Below are 20,315 nucleotides of genomic sequence, written 5' to 3' on the forward strand. Positions count from 1 at the left end.
CGCATTCAGCAACCACACCTACAGCATAAGTGCTTTTTTTCTGTGAAGCAAGAAAAAAACAATTGATTTTTCCAGACTTTTAGCTCCATCCCTTTGCAGAATGCAGTCCAGTTTCTCATGTTACATTTATAACGAGTCAAACAGTGTTTATTTCTGGTCATTATTACTTTGCTTTTAAAAAGTGCTCCAACATTTTAAAGACAATCTTCTATGAACAACATTGTAAACTGACGTGTCTCAATTTAAAAGCCTTTATTCTGAACACTGTTAACTTCTATTCTAATAAATTTTTAGAATAGACAGCTGCTAGATTTCTGAAAAGTGCATAATTTATTGTAAGAGTATGTAACCATTACCTGCAGTCTAAGAAAATAAGCTTGTGATTAAGATGAAGCTTTTACATTAATAAAATTTTAAAAAACCCTTTGAGAACAAATAACCTCCCACGTATGGTCTTTTTCTTGAACATTTACATCCTCCAACCATGGTTTCTACCTACTACAACAAAAAATTACCTCTCTAATCGAATCCCCAAATTTAATTCATCATAAAGTCTACCAAATGGAAAAGAATAATCAAAGTGGAGTTTAGGGGGTTTTTGTTGTGTTTCCCCCTCCCCCTTTTTTTTTGTTTAAAAGACAGACTAAAGTTTTGCCATTTAAAATGATGCTGCAGTGTTTGTAATGGCTAACAGAAGACAGTGATAACATATTAATTTTTATATACTAATATCTGATTCTCCCTTGGATAAACACAAGCTAAAACACCCACACCGCTTCATCTCTGGTCAGAAGCACCTTAGGAACCATTGGTTCCTAAAACCAAAGGATGGTGCTTTATAGGTTTGATCACTAAACATTAAGTGCTGTTTGATATTTAGAATTTCAAAACCACAGATTTCTGATTAGTTCAAGTTCTCAATACAGGGAACAATTAATTTAGGAATAGGACCTTTTCAAAATATTCCTCTATATTAAAATCTACTTTGTAAGTGACAAAACCACTACAAATTTTGTTGTGCATGTCTAAAATCTTTACATGTGTGAGGAAGAAGTAAAAATGTTGCCTAATTCAATGCATCAAATAACAATAAGATGTTTCTCCAGAATCTTCCTGCTCAAAAAGTAGCATGTCTTCATAGCAATGAAGAATGGACTATGAACAAAATAATCTGTTTCCAGCTTTTTCTTTTTAAAAGTAAAAGCTACCTATGATTCCCTTTCCCCAACTGGGGCTCTCCCTTCAGAAGCAAGCTTCCATCATTGAATCCCATTCAATGAATCTGATTCATTACTGAAATCACAGTTCAATCTTTACCGTCTGACGTGTTTTCTTCCTTTCCTCCTTAAACTACTACAAAAAGTTAGAACGTCAGATGCTGAAGGCCTGCAAATGTATCTTCTCAGCAGACTTCAGAATAGACTTCCCAATAGACTTCAGAAAGCAGAAAGGACAATTTTTCTCTCAGATCACGTTTCAGTGACTTGCACACTACAGCGTTATGAACCAGAATACTAGCATGAATATTCCTTTCTGAAACAGTTTAGGCAAACCTATTGTGCTGCTCATATTGCTAAAATGCAGAATGTTGCGATTTCTCGAGACGTTTTAAATAAGTGTAGTTTCATATTATTTTCACCTGAAGACAGGTGTACAGTTAACAATCAAGTCCATTCTTATATCCGTATCTTCACTTTTTAGTTAATTTAGTAACATTTTATTGGTCCCCTCCAAATTCTGTATTCTCCTGCTTAAGACATTTTGTGAAGAGAAATCTATTTTACCAGTCTTGGGGCATAAGTTTCAGAGGTTGGTCTACTACTCGATAAGGTACAGTAACGCTGACTGTAGTTCCCCCAGGCTGCATCTGGTCCTTCCTTCTCTGTATTAGAGTTTCATTCTCTCGTTGACAGCCTTGTTTCTTCTTTTCATCTGACGGTACAAACCTTAGGGAATAAGTAAACATTCAGTAGACAAAAGCACTTTATTTGATGGCATCAGTTTTAATTTTTTGGATGACAATGATCTTACATTATCAGTGATTCATCTGGTTACTATTATGTACAATACTATAATTCTGGTTTGGTTTGTTTTGGTTTTTTTTTTCCTAAATAGCTTGTCTCATAGATTAAGTGCTTAGAAAAATAAGGATAATGTGATCCTCACATCTTGTGTAATCTCTGTATGACAAAAATAAATGCTTAAGATGTGACACACACCCCCAAATTACTTATAGATCTTTTATTTTTCAGCCCCCCGCCTCAAAAAAAAAAAAGCAATTCCATTTCATGAGTCTCCTCTGTGATGTGGAGATAAAATACACAGAACAGTTCTCAAAACTGGCATCATAAATGTAAGAGTAGTCTAAGCCTTTTTACTGATGAATCTCACTGGATTTTATCAAAAGGAAAAATACCAAATTTGTACATTTTATGGAACTATGTCACAGAAACATAAGCTGATGTGACCAGTATCACCTACCAGACCAGCAAAAGCACAGAGCTCAGACTCACATTCTTCTAATATTATATTCCAAACCATCCAGCTGCACTACTAACACAGTTTGCTGCTGACATTTCATTTCCAAAACTTCTGATAAAAAGAAACACTATGTTTCACTTAACTGCAAAAGTTATCGCAAGTATTGGTGCTGCATTTTAAAAACGAAGTACTCTACATAATTGGTAAGATTTCTCTTCATTATAGTACAGATGGTGCTTTTTAAAAGTTTACTACATTTTTTTGGGTAAGTTGTTTGTACCATTTCTATTTGTTCTCTTCAACCTATTTCCATGTGAATACTAAAAACCAATTTGAATGTGCTTAAACAGGCAGACTGCATTTCCTATTGCTGGAAAAATAGAAAAAAAGGAATGAAAAAATGAAGTATGAGGAAAAATTCATTATTCAGTCAACTTGAAAATACTAGGTCTTGCTACCATCTTATAATCCAATGAGAAAATGGCATTTTGGGGGAAACAAACCAAACAAAGATGTTTTAAGGCAGCACATGGAAAATGTCAGTAAACCTTCAAGCAAAACTATTTTACTTTCCTAATGTAAATACACAGATGAAGCCCCCAGATACTCTTCATGATTTAACTGTTTCAAAACCAGAAAGACACAACCAATTTCTGAAATGCACATTCAAATACACTGGGAAAAAAAAAAAAAAAAAAAGAACAAAACCAAAAAAAAACACCCACAACTGAAAATGACTATGAATTGTGCATTAGAGTTGACTATTGTTGCAAATACAGAAAGAGCATTACAAATGTTAAATTATAAGCTATAAATTGAATTATGCTTATCTGTCTAGTACATGTAAATCAACAACATTCTAAAGAAAATACAGACCAAAAAGCTATACAGGATACACTAGGAAAAAGTACATATAGGCCCCCTAGAATATTATAAAAAAAAGTTACGACAGTAATTTCACTGATAATTGAAGTAATTAGAAAACAGTTAATATTTACACATATTCTACCTACCACAACCAACTTACACATACAATTGCATGCTACACACAGAAGCATTCAACGCAGCCCTACTTTAGAAAAAGCTACCAAATGTGACATCAGAGTGAAGTATTTCTAGTCAAGTTGCTAATTTAAAAACTCAAAAGTGAGGTGCAACTTCAATCATGACCATACCTAATGGCCTGTCCTGCCAACACGTTGCAGGCTTTGCTTTGCCAATACTAACTGTGAGGAAACTATTTTATAATTGAAAATAAGAATTTGCTCGGTGGTCTTGAGGTTTTAAGAAAACCATTCAATGAGTCTCTCTTCACCCATCACAACTAAGGAATCTAGGCTGAAAAGATGGAAATAGATGTTTTTCTAAAAAAAAAAAAATAATAAAAATTCAAAAATTCCCACCCCTCAAGCACATTTTACCCAAGGGGCAAGTTCTAAATGAAAAGCCAAGATCAGCTAAAATGGTGGAGAGCTTGAGAAGAATTTTGTTCTTTTTCACGTGTCCCATGTACTAAACAAGAGCAAAGTCTTACAGAATATGTAAATAAAAACCAAACAGCTGTACATACATTACAGTGATAATCAAATTTTCATAGGAACAGCAATTTAAAAGGTCACATTTTAAATTTAATTTGTACATGTGAGGAAGCAAACACTTTTTAAATGGAAACAGGAAACCAAGCCATGCCTGCCAAATTAGACAAGAAGCAATATTGGTATTCTACAGAGTCTTAACAATTTCACTATTATATCAGACTCCTCAAATCTGGCTGAAACAGGCATTCTCAATTCTGCTTCTAGCTTGAAATATTTCTGTGTTTAAGAATTAAATTCAACACTAGTTTATTGACAGTTTCTCTCCATTTCAGCTAGAAACGGTGCTACAGCCATTAAGGCACCATTCAGTTGCATGTCAGTTACATATCTTCTAAACAATAGCTTCAGTTTTATTTACTGTAAAAATCTCAGTGTTTTTGAACACATTTCTCCAGGACAGAACATAAAATAGGTTGTTATCTGAACGTTCTGAAGAAAAAATATCAGTGTGCATGTTCACATCAAACAGTACAGAAGATATGATCATCTTCTCTAAGGTCACTTCCCGTTTCATAAGGAAAACATTTAAGGAAAAGTTTACATATATGTACACACACGGAGTAGAGGAATAAATGACAGCATACAGAAAGTTTATGAAAGATATGCTTGCATTTCTGGGAACCATTGATTCAGTAAATACAATAAAAGCCATATGCTCAAGAATTGAGAATCAATGGAAATTACTGTATGATTAGAAATACAATCATGGCTTACTCCGTCATTACCTGGACATAAAAGACAGGCTTAAGAAATCCGAGTATTTAAGAAAACACCAAAAACCCCATCTTCTCTTGGGAATTATTCGCCACAATACTACAGCTGGTGGCTTAACTACACATTTGTACTTGACAACTTTTTAATCATCCAACACACTAGAAATGTGTTCTAAAACCTGACTGTGCAGAAGCTTACATTTTTTTGTTGCTTCTCCAGATTACTATTCCATAGCAAAAAACAATATTACATATCTACTTAGAATCCAATTTTATACCCCTACTGAGAAATTAATAGCACACACCACTCTTGCTGTTAATTGCCAAAACCATTATCCACATAAAAACTGGTGCACTCACTTTACAAAGACAGCAGTTCCCTTTCCTAAGGTAACAGGGAAGCAATTGAAGAAAATCAAATTACGGGAGATAACTGGTAAGATACTATCCACTGAACTGCCAGAGCTACTCATGCCTAGCCTCTAAACTCACATCAATTGCTAGCACTAAAACACTTTCACTGAGGTCAGGGTCAGCACTTTCAGTATGCCTGAGTTGGGGACCAGAAAAACACATGAACAGAGAATAAGACAGCACCAATGCCGGACAGTAGCTGAGATCATCATAATATACATTCGATTGTGTTTAGAACTGAAGACTTATTTTTACAACCCTCTCAATGTATTTGTTAGATTACAGTATCAAAAGCTTCATATACCTGCTTCTACGAGAGAACAATTTTTTTTTTTTATGGTAATATATCATCTCTGAATATTTCAGATAGTTTGTTCAATATCAAAGCTGGATAAGTCTCAGTGAGTTGTCTGGCCACATATGGTGAAACATATCATGAAAGAAAGCATCATAATAATAAAAATACATAAACATCACCTAATCATCACATCTGCCTGATGTAATTCCTGCCTTGCTTTTGTTCCATGTAAAGCAGAAGCATTGCCTCCGAAAAGTCTAACTTCACATATTCTCAAATACTTAGTGTGGAAAGCCAGATTTTACACAATAATTATGATATCCAGTGTTGCATTCAGATAGTGAATAAGAACACAGTATATTATATGAAATATTTTTAAAGAAGCTTCACAATATACCATAAAGTACTGCAGTTCTGACGTTAAATTATACCTTTTTAGCATTTTAGAAATTCTTCATTTTTATCTTGTACTTGCCTACTTAGAAAAAAAACCTTTCAAAAAAAGGTTATCAATAATATTTGCATACTATACAGCATGTCAATTGTATATATTACAATTGTATATAGAAATGTTCCCCTACAAAATGTAAGTTGCAACGAATACATCCAACAGACAAATCAGACATCTTAAAAAAAAAAAGTCTTAAACGAGTTACATGCTTCCAGTTTATAATTATATGTATTTCATTCTACTCATGATAGCTTTCCTGCTTTCCATATTCTCTACCTCAAACCAGACCATAATATTAGTGCTCAATTAAAGATGCTAAGCATCATACAAATGTCACCCAGGTTTGGCAAGAAAAAAAACCCCAACATACTACAAACGTATGAAAAGGCTTACTAAAAATGTGGGTAAAATTAATGTTTCTTTTGGTCTTTGACAATAGAATTTAATGCCTACCATATACTGGATGAAGACTGTCCTGTTTATTTTGCAAACAACTTAAAATATCTGCCAATGATACCACAATTACTTTTTCTCTTATCCAAAGTGACAATGTGTTGCAGTCCAATTACTCACCAAAAAAAATCCAGCATTCTAGACAAAAACCTACCCTAAAAGATGGAGATTCCTAGTTACAACTTAGTTTTAATTTTAAGTGGTTTGAATTCTAATTATAATTTCCACTAAGTTTGTTCCTGATTTTAAGAAACATTTAAATGGAGGGAATCAAAAAAGTTGGTTTTATTTATGAAACCCAAATACTCATTCTTTATTATCACACAGTTCACAGAAGTGCGCTGCCTCCGGTATCAGGCATGGAAAAAAAAGTTGCCCTGTAAACATCCTTTGTCACACATGTATAATAGTTTCCATGTCCTAATAATCCTGGGGGCATCATTCTCTCTGGGTTCTCTTACATTTCTTAGCAGTCTCCCTGCAACAGCTTTTACTCTTCCAGATCCAAAAATCCCTTCTCCTTGTGCTATATCACTGATCTCCTCTCCTGGCTAATACAAGCAGGCTGATTGATCACCTAGAACTACGAGAATTTCAAATCTACCTACATCTTCTTCATCAGAGGTAAGGGAGGGAGTTTTAATTTGCACGTGTCTTTTCTATCTGGACAATATTTCTTTATTCCAAAACATGGTAATGATATGCGTCTTCCAGACCTCTACTCTTCTGTCAACTTTAGCTGCAAATGGGCAATGAGTTAAAGAAGGTGGTGACTTAGAGGCAGAAATGAGGTAAACCTGCTTTCCTTGGAAAACCATCACATATCTATCAATCACAGTCTACATCAAGGCTAGTTCTACACTCTGCATACCTGAACAGCAAACCCTGCAGCCATTCCTAAACAAACTACTTCAATAAATCTGAATGCAAAAAGAATACAGGCCAGGTGCCGCATTTTCTAGTAGAGTGCTAGAACTGTCATGGCTAAATTAATATTTTGCTCTTCTGAATTCTGTTATTGCACTTCTGATTTATTTATATACCTTGCTTTTTTCACTTTGTCTTTCATACCTGTTAACTACACCAGTGTCCACCTCTGAACCCTAAACTTAATCTCTTCTTTTTTTTCTGGATCATGTGCTTTGCACTCTAACAATCAGCCTCCTCTCAGGGCAGCTCTTGAGAAGTTAACTGTAACTCTACCCTAGTGGAGCTGAAAATAGTACAAGCCTCCTAGCACAGATAGACATGACACAGGTTCTTTATTCCATTATAGGTATTCCTGTACCAGAAAGTCACAAATTACATAGATGTAAAATTCAGGGCTTGTAGTTGTGAAATTTTTTCTTAAACATATACCCCCACATAAACAAGCAACATTCTCTGTCAGCACAATTATATCAGTCTAACTGCTTGCACATTAAACTATGGTGTTAAAAGCCAGCCTTCTCTTCATTTAAATATTTTGGTAGAGGTACCAAGAGTTCAATATGCTTACTGGATCTTTGATGGTGGCAGTAGTTGAGAAACTAGAAATAGCTGGAGATCAGAAGACACCTGTTATCTCACAGCACAGTTTAAAAATTTTCTAAAGCAACTCCAGTGAAAGCTGTAGCACCATAGTAAGGACTGCCTATTTTTGAAGAAAAGCAGTCTCATAAAGGACAAGCAAAGTGCTGAAGGTAGAAGAAAGAAGAGCTCTCCATATATTTTTTTTTAACATGCCATTGCAGACAACCTATAACAGTGTATTTCTCTGAAAATGACTGCCTGTTTTAGAAAAATTAACTGGTATTAACCAATAGACAGCTAAATACCATGATCCATTGGACAAGCAGAAAGATGGAGTATTTTGTTTGGTTTTCTTACCATAATAGCACATTTTACCTTACCAAGAAGAAAGTAATTTGCAGTGTTGACTGCACTCAGCCATAATGAATTAAATCTTAGAATCAGGTGTGTGATGCAATAAACAAATTTTAGCAACTCATTAGTATTTCCCTGTATGAATTTACATCAACACTGAATGACAATGCTTTATTCTTATTTTTGTTGTATGTGAACTATAAGAAAAATTCTTTAGTTACACAACCAGCTGACCTGCTCACAGTTGATACAGCTGTTTACCTAAAACAGAGGCCACCCACCAGTTGTCTTCTCCTTTATAACAACTGTGGTCATTTCCCAAAATCTTTTCTGACCTCCATGAGCACATTGCCCATGCTCATCTTCTCTAAGCCTTTGTCAATTGTAAGGGTTCATGGAGCAGTTACACATGTGCATATATGTTACATAAAAGAAAACCACTACAGACATTAGAAATGGTACTGTAAAACTTTCTTCTCAATCTGCCCATTTGGCCCACAGGTCGTAACTTGTGCTAAACCTCTGGAAGTAAGTTTTTGCTTTCTTGAAACTATTCAAGAGGCATTAATATATTTTCTACTCTTGTCTGTAAAACTAGTTTGTCACTAGACAGTAGATACTCCCTCTTGCTTAATTACTAATTTGGTACTAGTACACCCTTGTATCCGAAAACAGTTTATACAGTATGTTCTAATCAGCTACTTACTTCAGATCTTGCAGAAGGTCCTTTGCATTAAGCATCGTTATTAAAGAGGTTGTGGCTGCTGGAATAATGATTATGGGAGTTCGAGACCCTGCAGAAATAACAAAGTTACATTTGCCTGGCTTTTTTTGTTGCACTTTCGGTTGTTGGTTTCCCACTCCTCACCCCCCTTTTTTCATCAAAGGAACTGTACATAAAACCAAAACTCTTGCTTAACAGATCAAAAACATGGAAAAAATATTCAAGGAAAATTGTAGTAAGTCTTTTCTAAACTGAAGGTTTTCATTCACCAAAAAAGTGTACTCCTGTATCAGGAGTCTCTAAATATGGGTAGGACCCATATTTAGCAAAACAGAATGCTGTCTGCATTGCACTGCTTGTTTATATTGTTGCTTGAGGCTCCAGGAAAGATAGAGTGGGCACAATTCACACAAAAATTTAAAGGATCGTGTAACTAAAATTGACTCACCTTTTTTCTGGTTTGGAGGTGGTCTTGCTTGAGAGACTGAGAAAAAAAAAAAACAAAACAGAAAGTATGGCAGAATGAGTAATACATAAATTAAATGTTGCCTTACAATGACATTTGTAATGTTTTTAGTTGCAGAAATGAACAGAGAGGAGTCACACTACAGTCATTAGATCATTTTCTCAGCTGCAATACACAAAGTTGAAGAAGGGATTTATCATTTTGGTCTCAGTATTCAGATGACAAAGAGCTTTTGACCATCTGAAACAGATGTTAGGACAGCTGAGTCAATTTTACTGAAACTAGTCATCCCTTCTCCATCTTCCTCAAAAGATCAGGGCACTATAGCGTTGATACAAATTGCCAGCAATCTTGAAAAAAAGCTGCTTGTACATTTTAAGTTCAATAGTGCTGAATAAACAGGAAGACTGTTTCACAACAAACTAATCTTTACAGACCCTCACTTTTTCATTAGTAATTATTATTGTACATATCTGTAAGATTTAGCTATCCTTAACACATAAAGAACTTTCAACAACCAAAACCTGAATTTAGGGCTTCCTCAAGTTAATTCTGGATTGCAGTTTGAGTTACATGAGTTCTTTGGGTGCCAGAAAACAGTGAAATGTGACAGATACGATAGAATTCAAGCAAAAAAAACAAACCAAACCAAAGAACACCACAAAAAAAACCCAAAAACCCAACAACAAAAAAAACCCCAACAACAAAAAAAACCCCAACAACAAAAAAAAACCCAACAACAAAAAAAAACCCAACAACAAAAAAAACCCCCAACAACAAAAAAAAACCCAACAACAAAAAAACCCAACAACAACAAAAAAACAAAAAAAAAACCAAAAAACCCAACAACAAAAAAAAAACCACAAAAAAACAAAACAAAACAACAAACCACCAAACCAGAAAATTAACAACCCCCCAAACAAAACCACACAAACAATACTAGACAGACAGAAACCAAAGAATCCCCCCCCAACCCGCCAATAAAATGTTTCCACTTCTTCCAAGTTGTGACCTCCTCAATATGGGAGATAATTCAGTCCAATGTTGGAAAAGCATACATGTTCACGTTGGTGCTATTACTGAATAACCTGGCTTCCTCCAAATAAACCTTTTGTAGTCCAGTTTTCTGAAGTCCTAACTTAAGGAAAGAACTGTTGTTCTTGATAATTATTGTCATCCATGTTAATCCTAATTCACAAAATTGGAAAATGGGGAGTAGTAGAAAGATCAGTACAGACTAACTCAAGTCTCAACTGCTACTATGCATGGCAAATTCCATTAATTGACTTCCAATTTCATAGCACCAATTTGCTCATGTTTATTTATGACCAACTGTTTCAGAAACTTCCTAGAACAGTATAAATATTCACAACGCATAGTTGCCATTGTTGAAATACTGAGACCATATCCTTAATTATCTTTTCCTGACACTGTCAAGTGCACAGATATAATTGGCAACACTATATTGAACTACATGAACTTTACCTACCCAATGATTTCATTTTTTTTTAAATCTAGGTATCTTCGTGATGTAAAAAAGTTCCTAAAATATATGGGCAGCATGAGCTGCCTTAAAAAAAGGGGGGTTTTGGGGTTTAGGAAGAAAGCATCTCCAAGAAGTTTGATAGCTGTACCAAGCCAGGATAGTAGAAAACTTGGTACTGCAGAAAGGTGCAGAAAAAAAAAAACAAACCAAACTTAAATTAAAAGCACGTCAGATGTTTTTTCAAATCTGCATCATACAACTGTTTTGCCCAATTCAGCTAACGCTTCTTACGTGCAAAGCAGCATCCTCCTGGAAATCATACATTTTAAGTATTTTGTCTGGTAAGAACAGAACAAGTGATTTTTTAGAAGTTCCAAACCCCAAAATATCCTAGAACAGGCAGAAAGATAACGTGGGTTTTTTTTAATGAAGCAGTATATACTTTCTTCAGACTACACATATTTTCCTTTAATCTTTCTTCAATTTCTAATATAGAGGCAAGATAATGGATTAGATTCCCTTTGAGAAGGGCACTATCAGTATAACCTATGTAACGTACAGAAACCACGCTCCTGCCAGTTAGTGCCCATGAAGTCACAACTAGCAGCAGGGGCCTGTGACAACTCAAGTCAGATTTCTGTTCTTGCCACTTCTACCCTTTTCATACTGCTGTCTGTCAACTCCATTTGCATTATTATGCTTAACAGGGCTAGTGAGATAAGTATGACAGGCAGCTTGACCTTTCTAGTACCAAAATAACCAAACAGAAGAATCTGTAGACAACAGCATTTAGGTATGCTGAGAATATTCAGTATTAGAATATATTTTTGGGGTAGAATAATTTCTGCAATATTAAGTCTTAGTATTAAATCCTACTAATAAATCTCAAAGAATTAACAAAGGACACACTGAAAGCATTTATTAGTCTTAACGAGAATATACAGTACTCTACCAGTATTTCTAGAAAAAGTATACTGATTTTAAAATGTAGTTTTGTTTCCAAAAAACCAGAAATGACCCCTTTCCAAGACCTGCATAATGATAAAAACGATTATCTTGTTCTTAAATAACACCCTTCACTTGAGACTTTCATCCACCAAACCAGAAATTCTTACAGTGTGTAAACTAGGTGCAGATATGGACATAGCTGTTTGAAACCACTGATGTTCTCATATGCTGTTTGTACTTGTACAGTCTTTTAAAAACTCTAAGGGTGTCTCATTAAAACAAAACAAAGTACCTGTATCATTCTATCTCTGAATCTCAATTTGAGATTCAATCTGACATACTAAATTAACTTGGTAGCTAAAGTCTACTAAATGGGAACTAAAAAGCCAGTTAAGGATTCTGGCCCTATTACAAATACCTTATGTGCTTCTAAGAAGTGCGAGGAACAATGATAACACATTCAGAGAAAGACTTTGTTCTGATATATTAATAATAGAAGTAATAATATTTTCTTTTTTTTAGATTAACTTTTCTATTTAGGTTGTTTCTTCTTGGAATATTCATCAGCTCTTCTTATATATTTGAGGTGGCATTTGTTAACTACCGAGCTGACAAGCAAGAAGTTTGTTGGGTTTTAATTTCAGGAGCATATAATGGGCTAACTGGGCAGCACACTGAAGAGAATGAACACAAGCCCCATGGTATAATGTTAACTAAAAATTATGTGTAATTTCCAATACATATGCAGTTAAAGGCCACAAGTAAGTGATCCCCACTTCATTCCTCAGCTAACTAAAGTTTTAAGTAGTACTGCTTTGACACTCACACTTACTTGGAACAGAAACCAATGATAGTAGGTTACATTACCTGGTCGTGGTACAGGCTGCGCTGCTGGGGTTTGTGTTTTTCGAGCAGAAGCACCTTCCTTTTAAAAGATATAAGAGGCAACATTAACAGCTAGCCTTCTTGTCAGGTACACTGTTTTTTTAAAAGAACACAGAGCTACAGAGGGTATCACAAAAGTGAGGCTAATACATTTCTATTAAAGAGAAGAAAGAAGATAATGAGAATATTCAAAACTCTTCACAGATTCTGTTTTAGATTTAGGGAAGACAGACAACCTCATAAACTTTTAACAGTTTACAGTTTAACCATCAAATGTCAATCAGAAATTTTCTATATTCTAGGAAACCTTTTCTATTTATAGTGTTTCATTTCACCTATGATCACTTTCACCAAACTTTAGTAATATAAATGCAACCAACTGGCCTTAGAAATTTCAAAACAAGATCTGCTTATGCTCCGGATGGAAAACTAGGACCAAGAAATTACAGTGCATTCCTGCCTTGAAGAGTTTTAGTGCCCAATAATAGCACTCTTGTGATAATTAGTTCTGCTCATGCCTTATCCAATTACCTTAATGTAACACAAGACCTGCACTACTATTTATTCTTGTTAACTCTACAGAGTCAACACACCAGGTAAAAGAACAGTGAAGTCACACACAACTGGTTCCAAAGCAACACTGAATAACTTCTTCAGTTACTGCTGTGAAACCTCACTGAACAAAACATGTATTACTAACAATAATACTAACACCGCAAAAAAATATTTTATATTCCAGCCACTTCAATTTGCAAGGTTGACAGACAACCTTTTATCATGAAACCACTAATTCTATCTGAAAATTACTTAAACGCTATGTGAAGTGTATCCTACAACTGTGAGACACTCAAAAAAGGTCAGAGATCCCACTTTGGGAAAAACCTGTTGGAAAGAACTCCAACATGGCATTATCACATTTGTATGTCCATGCATAAATAACAATGTTTTGTAATTCCAAAAAAGCTAATGAGCAGGGATAACACACAAGTGGCCTCAAGTTCCACGATTTAAATAACACTTAAAGACACTGCTTTTGAGTTTCCACCATGAAAGTTAAAACTGTTTTTATCTCAAGAACTGTGAAGTACAAATAAAAGATCACTTGACAAGCTCTTAGAAAACACAGATTTACTCAAAATGCTCTTCCCTGAGCTTTAGTCAAAGCCACCCATGATTAGTTACAATAAACTGGAGCTGTCATCTAGTACAGCAAGCAGCTTTTGTAACTTTTACAGTCAGCAACTTATTAATCTTTAGTGTAAGGATTTAACCCTACACTGCAAGAAATGGATTCATTCCAATTTTTTATGTACTCCCTTCTGATTATTAAAATACCAACATCTATGTAGGGCACTTGAGTCAGTAACTGTTATTTTAAGACTTACTTTTTTAGCGTCTGAGAAAAGGTATTTTTGCCAATGTCCTTTCACGATAATTACTCAGAAAATTATAAAAACCAAAACACCACACTCTAAAGGAAGAGGAGCTGGAAAAGCAGATTTCCTTTAAGAGAAGCCTTGTGACTGAGAAACAGCAGTTATTTGAAACAACAATCATCTTTCTTTTAACCAAGAAAGTGGAAATAAAACAGTTTGCATCTGTTTCTGTAGAAAAATGTCATTTTCTGGTTGAAAAGACTGTTCCTGTGGTGTAGTAATTATACATTTTTAAGAAATACTGAGAATTCTCCCATAACATCTCCTTACATTCACACCACCTCATGAAATGGAAAGAAAAACATCAAGCTAAAGAAACGTCACTTCCTGTCATGCTGTTTCAAGTTTCTAAATCCACTTATCACTGCCTGCAGTCCCACGTGTCCATTTGTCTTTCCTTCCCTACAGAGTCAGTAATACAACTTCTCTGCCTCCCCTTCCACATACTGAGTGTCTCCAGTGTCTCAAATCGACCCTGCAGGTGCTACGGCAGCTACAACGATGGGAGGGAACCAGGAGCTGCTTCAGAGATTCTAGAGTTTTGGGAAATTCTTAGAAAGAATTATAAGCACATTACAACTGAAGCCTTGCTTGGTTTCCATATGACTTGTGCTTGTGATTTCTCTCTTCACCAAGATGTCCATAAAGCACCAGTATATACATGGAATCAAGCCTAAAAAAGTTAACTGGCAAATTATCTGTTTGGGAGTTTTTCATACTTTCCTCTAAATTGTCTTCTCTACAGTGATTAATGGGAAACCTAGTGCAGAAGCCTAAAACAAAAAGACAGGGCTTTGTTGACTGCAAACAAAAACCTCAATCCCAAAACAGCAACCAAAAAAAAAAAAAAATCATCACATAAAAAAAAAATAAAATCACATGATCCATCTGAGTTATGATAAGAAATTAATTTAATTGAGTAGGTACAAAGATGGCTGCCACTTCCATGTCTGCGACCTTTCTAGTTGTAAGAACAATTTTTGCAAATCAATAAGTCATGGAGGTCACACCTTTTAGTTCTGTAAATCACTGCCTTAGACTGTGATAATTTCATGGATGAACCTCAGCTCACAACTGATGTTCTGACATCTTGGCACAGAGGTTCAATTGTCACCTACTCAAGGCATAACATCTATTCTTTGTAACCGATTTACATCTCTCTTTTTGATTATCAGTGACCTAATACTAACTCCTACTATGTAAAAACTGGACACAATGTAACAAAATAAGTTCTTATCAATATTTCAACCCCACATTTGTCGAAAGGTTTATAAGGAGAAAAGTATACTATTAAGATGAGGAAGAAACCAAAGTTCAGCGCAGTAATGATTGACAAGATACACCGAGTGGAAAAGAAAACCTGCTTTCAATAAGGAAGTCACTAGCAGGATAATTTTGCTATCATTTCACATTGTCTTGAAAACAAAAGATGCTAAGTTTCAATACAAAATTAATGCTTTTCAAAAGCATTCACATAGAGGTATAACTTCTTCCTATGACAAAGCACTGATCAATGATTCAGGCTCTGTTTACAAGGCAGGTATAACCACAGAAAACTATATGCTAGGATTTCTCCCAGAGGAAAAGAAAATTAAGTGTCCAGAATAAACTTCATAGTCGGTTCATTCTACTACACAGGGCCTGGTTAGCTATGCAGAGGCAACTTCTTGTAACATGCTATAACTGCTTGTAATGACAGTAGTTTATTTCTCAGGGAGTGCACAGTAAGATATTTCAAATCTTCTAATGTGTAGTTTTAAATATGAAAGTTACTCATAAGTAACTAGCACACTGCAAATTCAAACTCCAGTTTGGGGAGCTTTTGTTTGTGCAGCTGTACCCTGCATCAGAGGCAGTAGCAATCACTGTTTAGCTATTTAAAGAACATTCATTTCCTCAAAGTTTCTGAACACTTAACAGTTTTGTTCATAGATGACATACCTAATTCTTATGCATAAGCCGTCTGAGACTGTTAAGGAGTGTATTATGAATATTCATAAGTTGAAACTAATTTAGTAACAAAACCATGTAATTTGAAAAATACAAATTTTCTTTGAGACGACCACTTAACATCGTATTATAATCAAAAACATATTACTTGGTTTAGATGTGCTAATTTACCATAGAAGGATATATATATAGTTTACTTATGATTTACATTAAATACATGAGTATTTAACCATTCAGAAGCAACAACCTGACATCGAATGAAATCAGGAAAACACGAAAATGAAAGCTTCATACTTTCCCGGATTTCACTGCATCATTTACAGATATACATCTCTGTATGTACTTTTCAGTGGAATTCATTCCATTGCAGTACTAATGTTTCCTATTGTATTAGATACTTACACTAAAATAAAAGCAGTTATTAAGCAGACATTTTGTATGTCTTATGCTATTTAGCATTATCCTACCTAAACACCTAAAAATACTGGGTTTGCAAACCAATGCATGAATAGAAAACAGGTTAGTACGTGTGAAAAAATCTGGATTCCCATTTATAGTCAAACAAGGAAAAAACCTCACACCCTGAAGGACAACAGACTTCTAGTATTATTGTACACTCTGGCAATTAAGCTTTTAGTGCGTTCTTTTCTTCCCTTATTCTTTCACACAATTTCTATGTTTGTCTTAAAAATTCAAACACTGCTATGTGCTCTTATAAGTTTTGCAAGTGGAAACTACATTTAAAGTAACAAGAAGCTTTAAGTTTATTGCTTAAAGTCCCTTAAAATTCATACATTTTGTATACAGCTTGCTTTACGCCTTTCCTTTCACATGTGCGTTCATTTTCCCTTCCCTGCTTTTACATTTTACCGGCAAGTTGCAATATATGATGAACATACAAATTGTTTTGGATTGATGCTTATCATACTTGTCTGCATCCTCAATCCATTTTAACGTAAAAAGTTTAACAATGTGAAAGATCTATTTCTTGCAATAGTAAATCTGCAATATTCCATCTATGCAGATATCACCTAACAAAAAAAGTAAACGGATTAATCTATAGTTGTAAGCAGTTACCCAGCAGTGGGTGTGGTTTTGTTTGGATTTTAACAGCTTTCAAAACCTTCTCAGTTTGTTGACCTTTTTAATTAAAAAAATTCTGTAATTCTTCGTGTTGATTTGCAGAAATCACCAGTTACCAATATTCATCTGATACCAGGACCCAAGTAGTATTTTTTTTATATTTTAGGAAAAAAAACCCCTATTTTTTAGATACCTAGCACTTTTCTTAAGGCTAAATAAGCATTAACATCCACAATTAAGTTACTTTCCCTCATTTCTCAATGGAATCAGAAACTGCCTGAACATAGCTCATACAATGAACCCTCATGTTTTAGGCAATAAAACATGCTACATTGGTAGAATTTTTTCTTGGAGGGTCATTTCACATATACCCAAGTTAGTTTATTCTCCTGAAGCACAAAAAAGATGCTATTAAAAGCTTCTTAGTTTTGCTTCGCAAGGTACAAATAGTGGAAGAAAAAAACCTCTATTTTATTGCATATTCACTATTCCAACTGGTTTCTATGTGGAGACCCATACAGCCTGTAGTAATCTGACCTTTAAAAAAATGGTAGGAGCAACAGATAGAATTGAATTTGTTGCCATCTTGTGGCTTTTTTAATTTAACAAATTTAATTTCTACCTTGTTCCTTTATAACATTTAAATTAGTACAAGATATTTACCCGAAAACCTAAACTTTATTAGGTAACTTGCATGCTCCTGCACAGCAGTAGTAGAAGTAAAAAGTAACATTTGATTCTGCAAGAAGTATTAGCAACTGTTCGCATATAAAACATAATGCAGCTTTCAACTTGACCATCCATGATGGAAGACAACTCAACCAAAGACGATTCTGTTCATAAAGATGAACGTAGTAAAACTCGGATCTTAAATGAGAAAGAGAAATACATGTGGATGGTAAGCTTGTAAAATGATCTTTAAGAACAGACTTCAATTCATATTTTCAATTTAGGGCAGAAGAGCCTGTAAGAGCTCATGTTAATTACCAGCAACTATACTATCATTGCCCAAGTGATTTAAAGTATTGAACTTTTGCAAATTCTAGTAAAGCCAGCCTAAAGAGCTACAGCAAAATCTAATATGACTGAATAGCTGAAAAGAGTATTATTTCTTTAGAAATTAAATCTTATATACATCAGTGTATGACAAACAGCCAGAACAATGGGACGACTTCAAAACCAGATATCTAACAACCGGTTCAGATGCCCTACTTTAAGCTTGATAAAAACTTCTATCTATTTCATATAAATAGCTTGGATTCTGAAAACACAGGGCTTTTTTCTAAGAATTTAGAGCCCTTAAAAGCCTTGAGGGGAAAAAAAAAATCTTCCAAAGAACCAAGCAAAACAATTCAACTGAGTTGCTCTGTCTCTGCAGTCTTCCTAATAATTGAGTGACTTCTGTTCATATCAAGAAAACTGTAATAAGATTTTAAGTTTTACTTGTGTTTCACATCATTTTATTTATACATGAAACTGGTATAGCTTATTTGCATACTTCCATGCATACTAATCTGCATATAAGTCCCCTAAGACAGATATTTAAATAATAAATTGCAAGCTTTTAACTGCCTTTCTAATTTTAAACTATGCTGTAAAAAAAATAGAATTTGATAACAAGTTCTTAACTATTGTGCAAATACTGCTAATGTCACAGTCATTTTAACTTCCATTACTTGTAATATTAGTAAAAAGATAATTTCTAGTATTTACAGTTTCAACTTCCTTATAATCTAGAAAAGAGAGTGGGAGTTTTTAAGCAGAATTGAAAATATTTTTATTGAATGAATTTCAAAAGGGGAAAAGTTTACCACTATTTATCAGTCTTTTGATACCATCTGCCTAAGGAAAATAATACATCTTCACTATTCCCTACTTCAACAACTAAAAAACTGATGTGACAAGAGGGGTTAGTAAAAATTATGTAAATAATATTTATTTCAAAATACAAAACTGCTTATACTGAACCATGTCTTATCAAGTACGGTTTGAAGAAAAATACCAATGGAACATTGCCAATCCTCAAATTCAGTTGCAAAAAAGAAAACTCAATGCCCAACTTCTTACAAGGATAAGGCAAATTTCATTATAGTTTTCAAAATACTGTTAAAGGTAGTACATATAACAGATTTCACAAGTGTAAGGAAATCAGATGTAGACAGTCTCTTCTGAATGAGTACAGCATTACAATGATGGAGGAGGGGGAAAAAGGAGGAAAAAGGGAGGGTGGCAGAAATAAAACTATGCTGATGTCACCAAGGGACTAACTGAAACTTATAAGTACTAACACCTGTTGTTCCACAGGATTCAGATTAAACTGTTACTTACAAATCTGGTCCTTTATTAATCCATTATAGAATTAAAACTGACAAATTACTCAAATTCTGGAACATTGACACTGTAAAACATAATAAGAAACAGATGGGTTTTTTCAGTAGCAGGTTAGGCCTGGAGATCAATGTCACTGGGAGACACTAAAAATACTCACTGCAATTTCTTGTTTGCTACAACCAGATTAAAAGTAGTTTGGTTTAAACATGGAAAAATATGACTGAAATAACTGCACCATTTATGGATAGCTTAGGTAATATTCTCGTTCTGAAAAAAAAATGGTTCAAGCAATAAAAATCACAACTGAATCTAAATTATTACTGTAGTGACTAGTGATCAACTAGGGACAAAACCATATAAATATGCTAAATTAGTAGTAATGAAAATGACTGGAGATGCTTTGGGAAAGAGTTAATGAAAGCAACAATTACTGAGATGCCTTAAAATTTAAGTACTACCCCCAAAGCTAAGATTTCAAAACATTCCTGAAGAGTCTTTGATGAAGCGTGCTAGAGCTCCTCCCATCTTTACCCTTGCACAAAGTATCAGTAAAATTAAGATCATCATCTTGAATTTACATCAGTCATGTAATTTCAAACTGTTGCTATTGAAATAGCAATTTTGAGCTGAAGAGGAATGCTGGTGACAAAGCCAAATTAAACACATAACCACTTCCATTGGCCTGGGGATAAGCTGTTTTCATCAAACAACAACTCTTAATCCTGAGAACTC

The 20,315-nt window shown here is 34.5% G+C and overlaps 1 protein-coding gene across 1 annotated transcript in view; it reads right to left on the minus strand.

The window, feature by feature from the left end:
* CDC73 (cell division cycle 73) overlaps positions 1 to 20,315 on the minus strand; it is a 117,514-nt gene that overhangs the window by 12,153 nt on the left and 85,046 nt on the right. The window contains exons 11-14 of the mRNA XM_074906769.1: positions 12,766 to 12,823; positions 9,447 to 9,482; positions 8,981 to 9,068; positions 1,785 to 1,946 (exon numbers count right to left, since the gene is read on the minus strand). Of these exons, the coding sequence (XP_074762870.1) occupies positions 1,785 to 1,946; positions 8,981 to 9,068; positions 9,447 to 9,482; positions 12,766 to 12,823 (344 nt within the window). The remainder of the gene's footprint in view (positions 1 to 1,784; positions 1,947 to 8,980; positions 9,069 to 9,446; positions 9,483 to 12,765; positions 12,824 to 20,315) is intronic.

This window comes from Athene noctua, chromosome 5 (assembly GCF_965140245.1).
Source record: "Athene noctua chromosome 5, bAthNoc1.hap1.1, whole genome shotgun sequence".
NCBI lineage: Eukaryota > Metazoa > Chordata > Aves > Strigiformes > Strigidae > Athene > Athene noctua.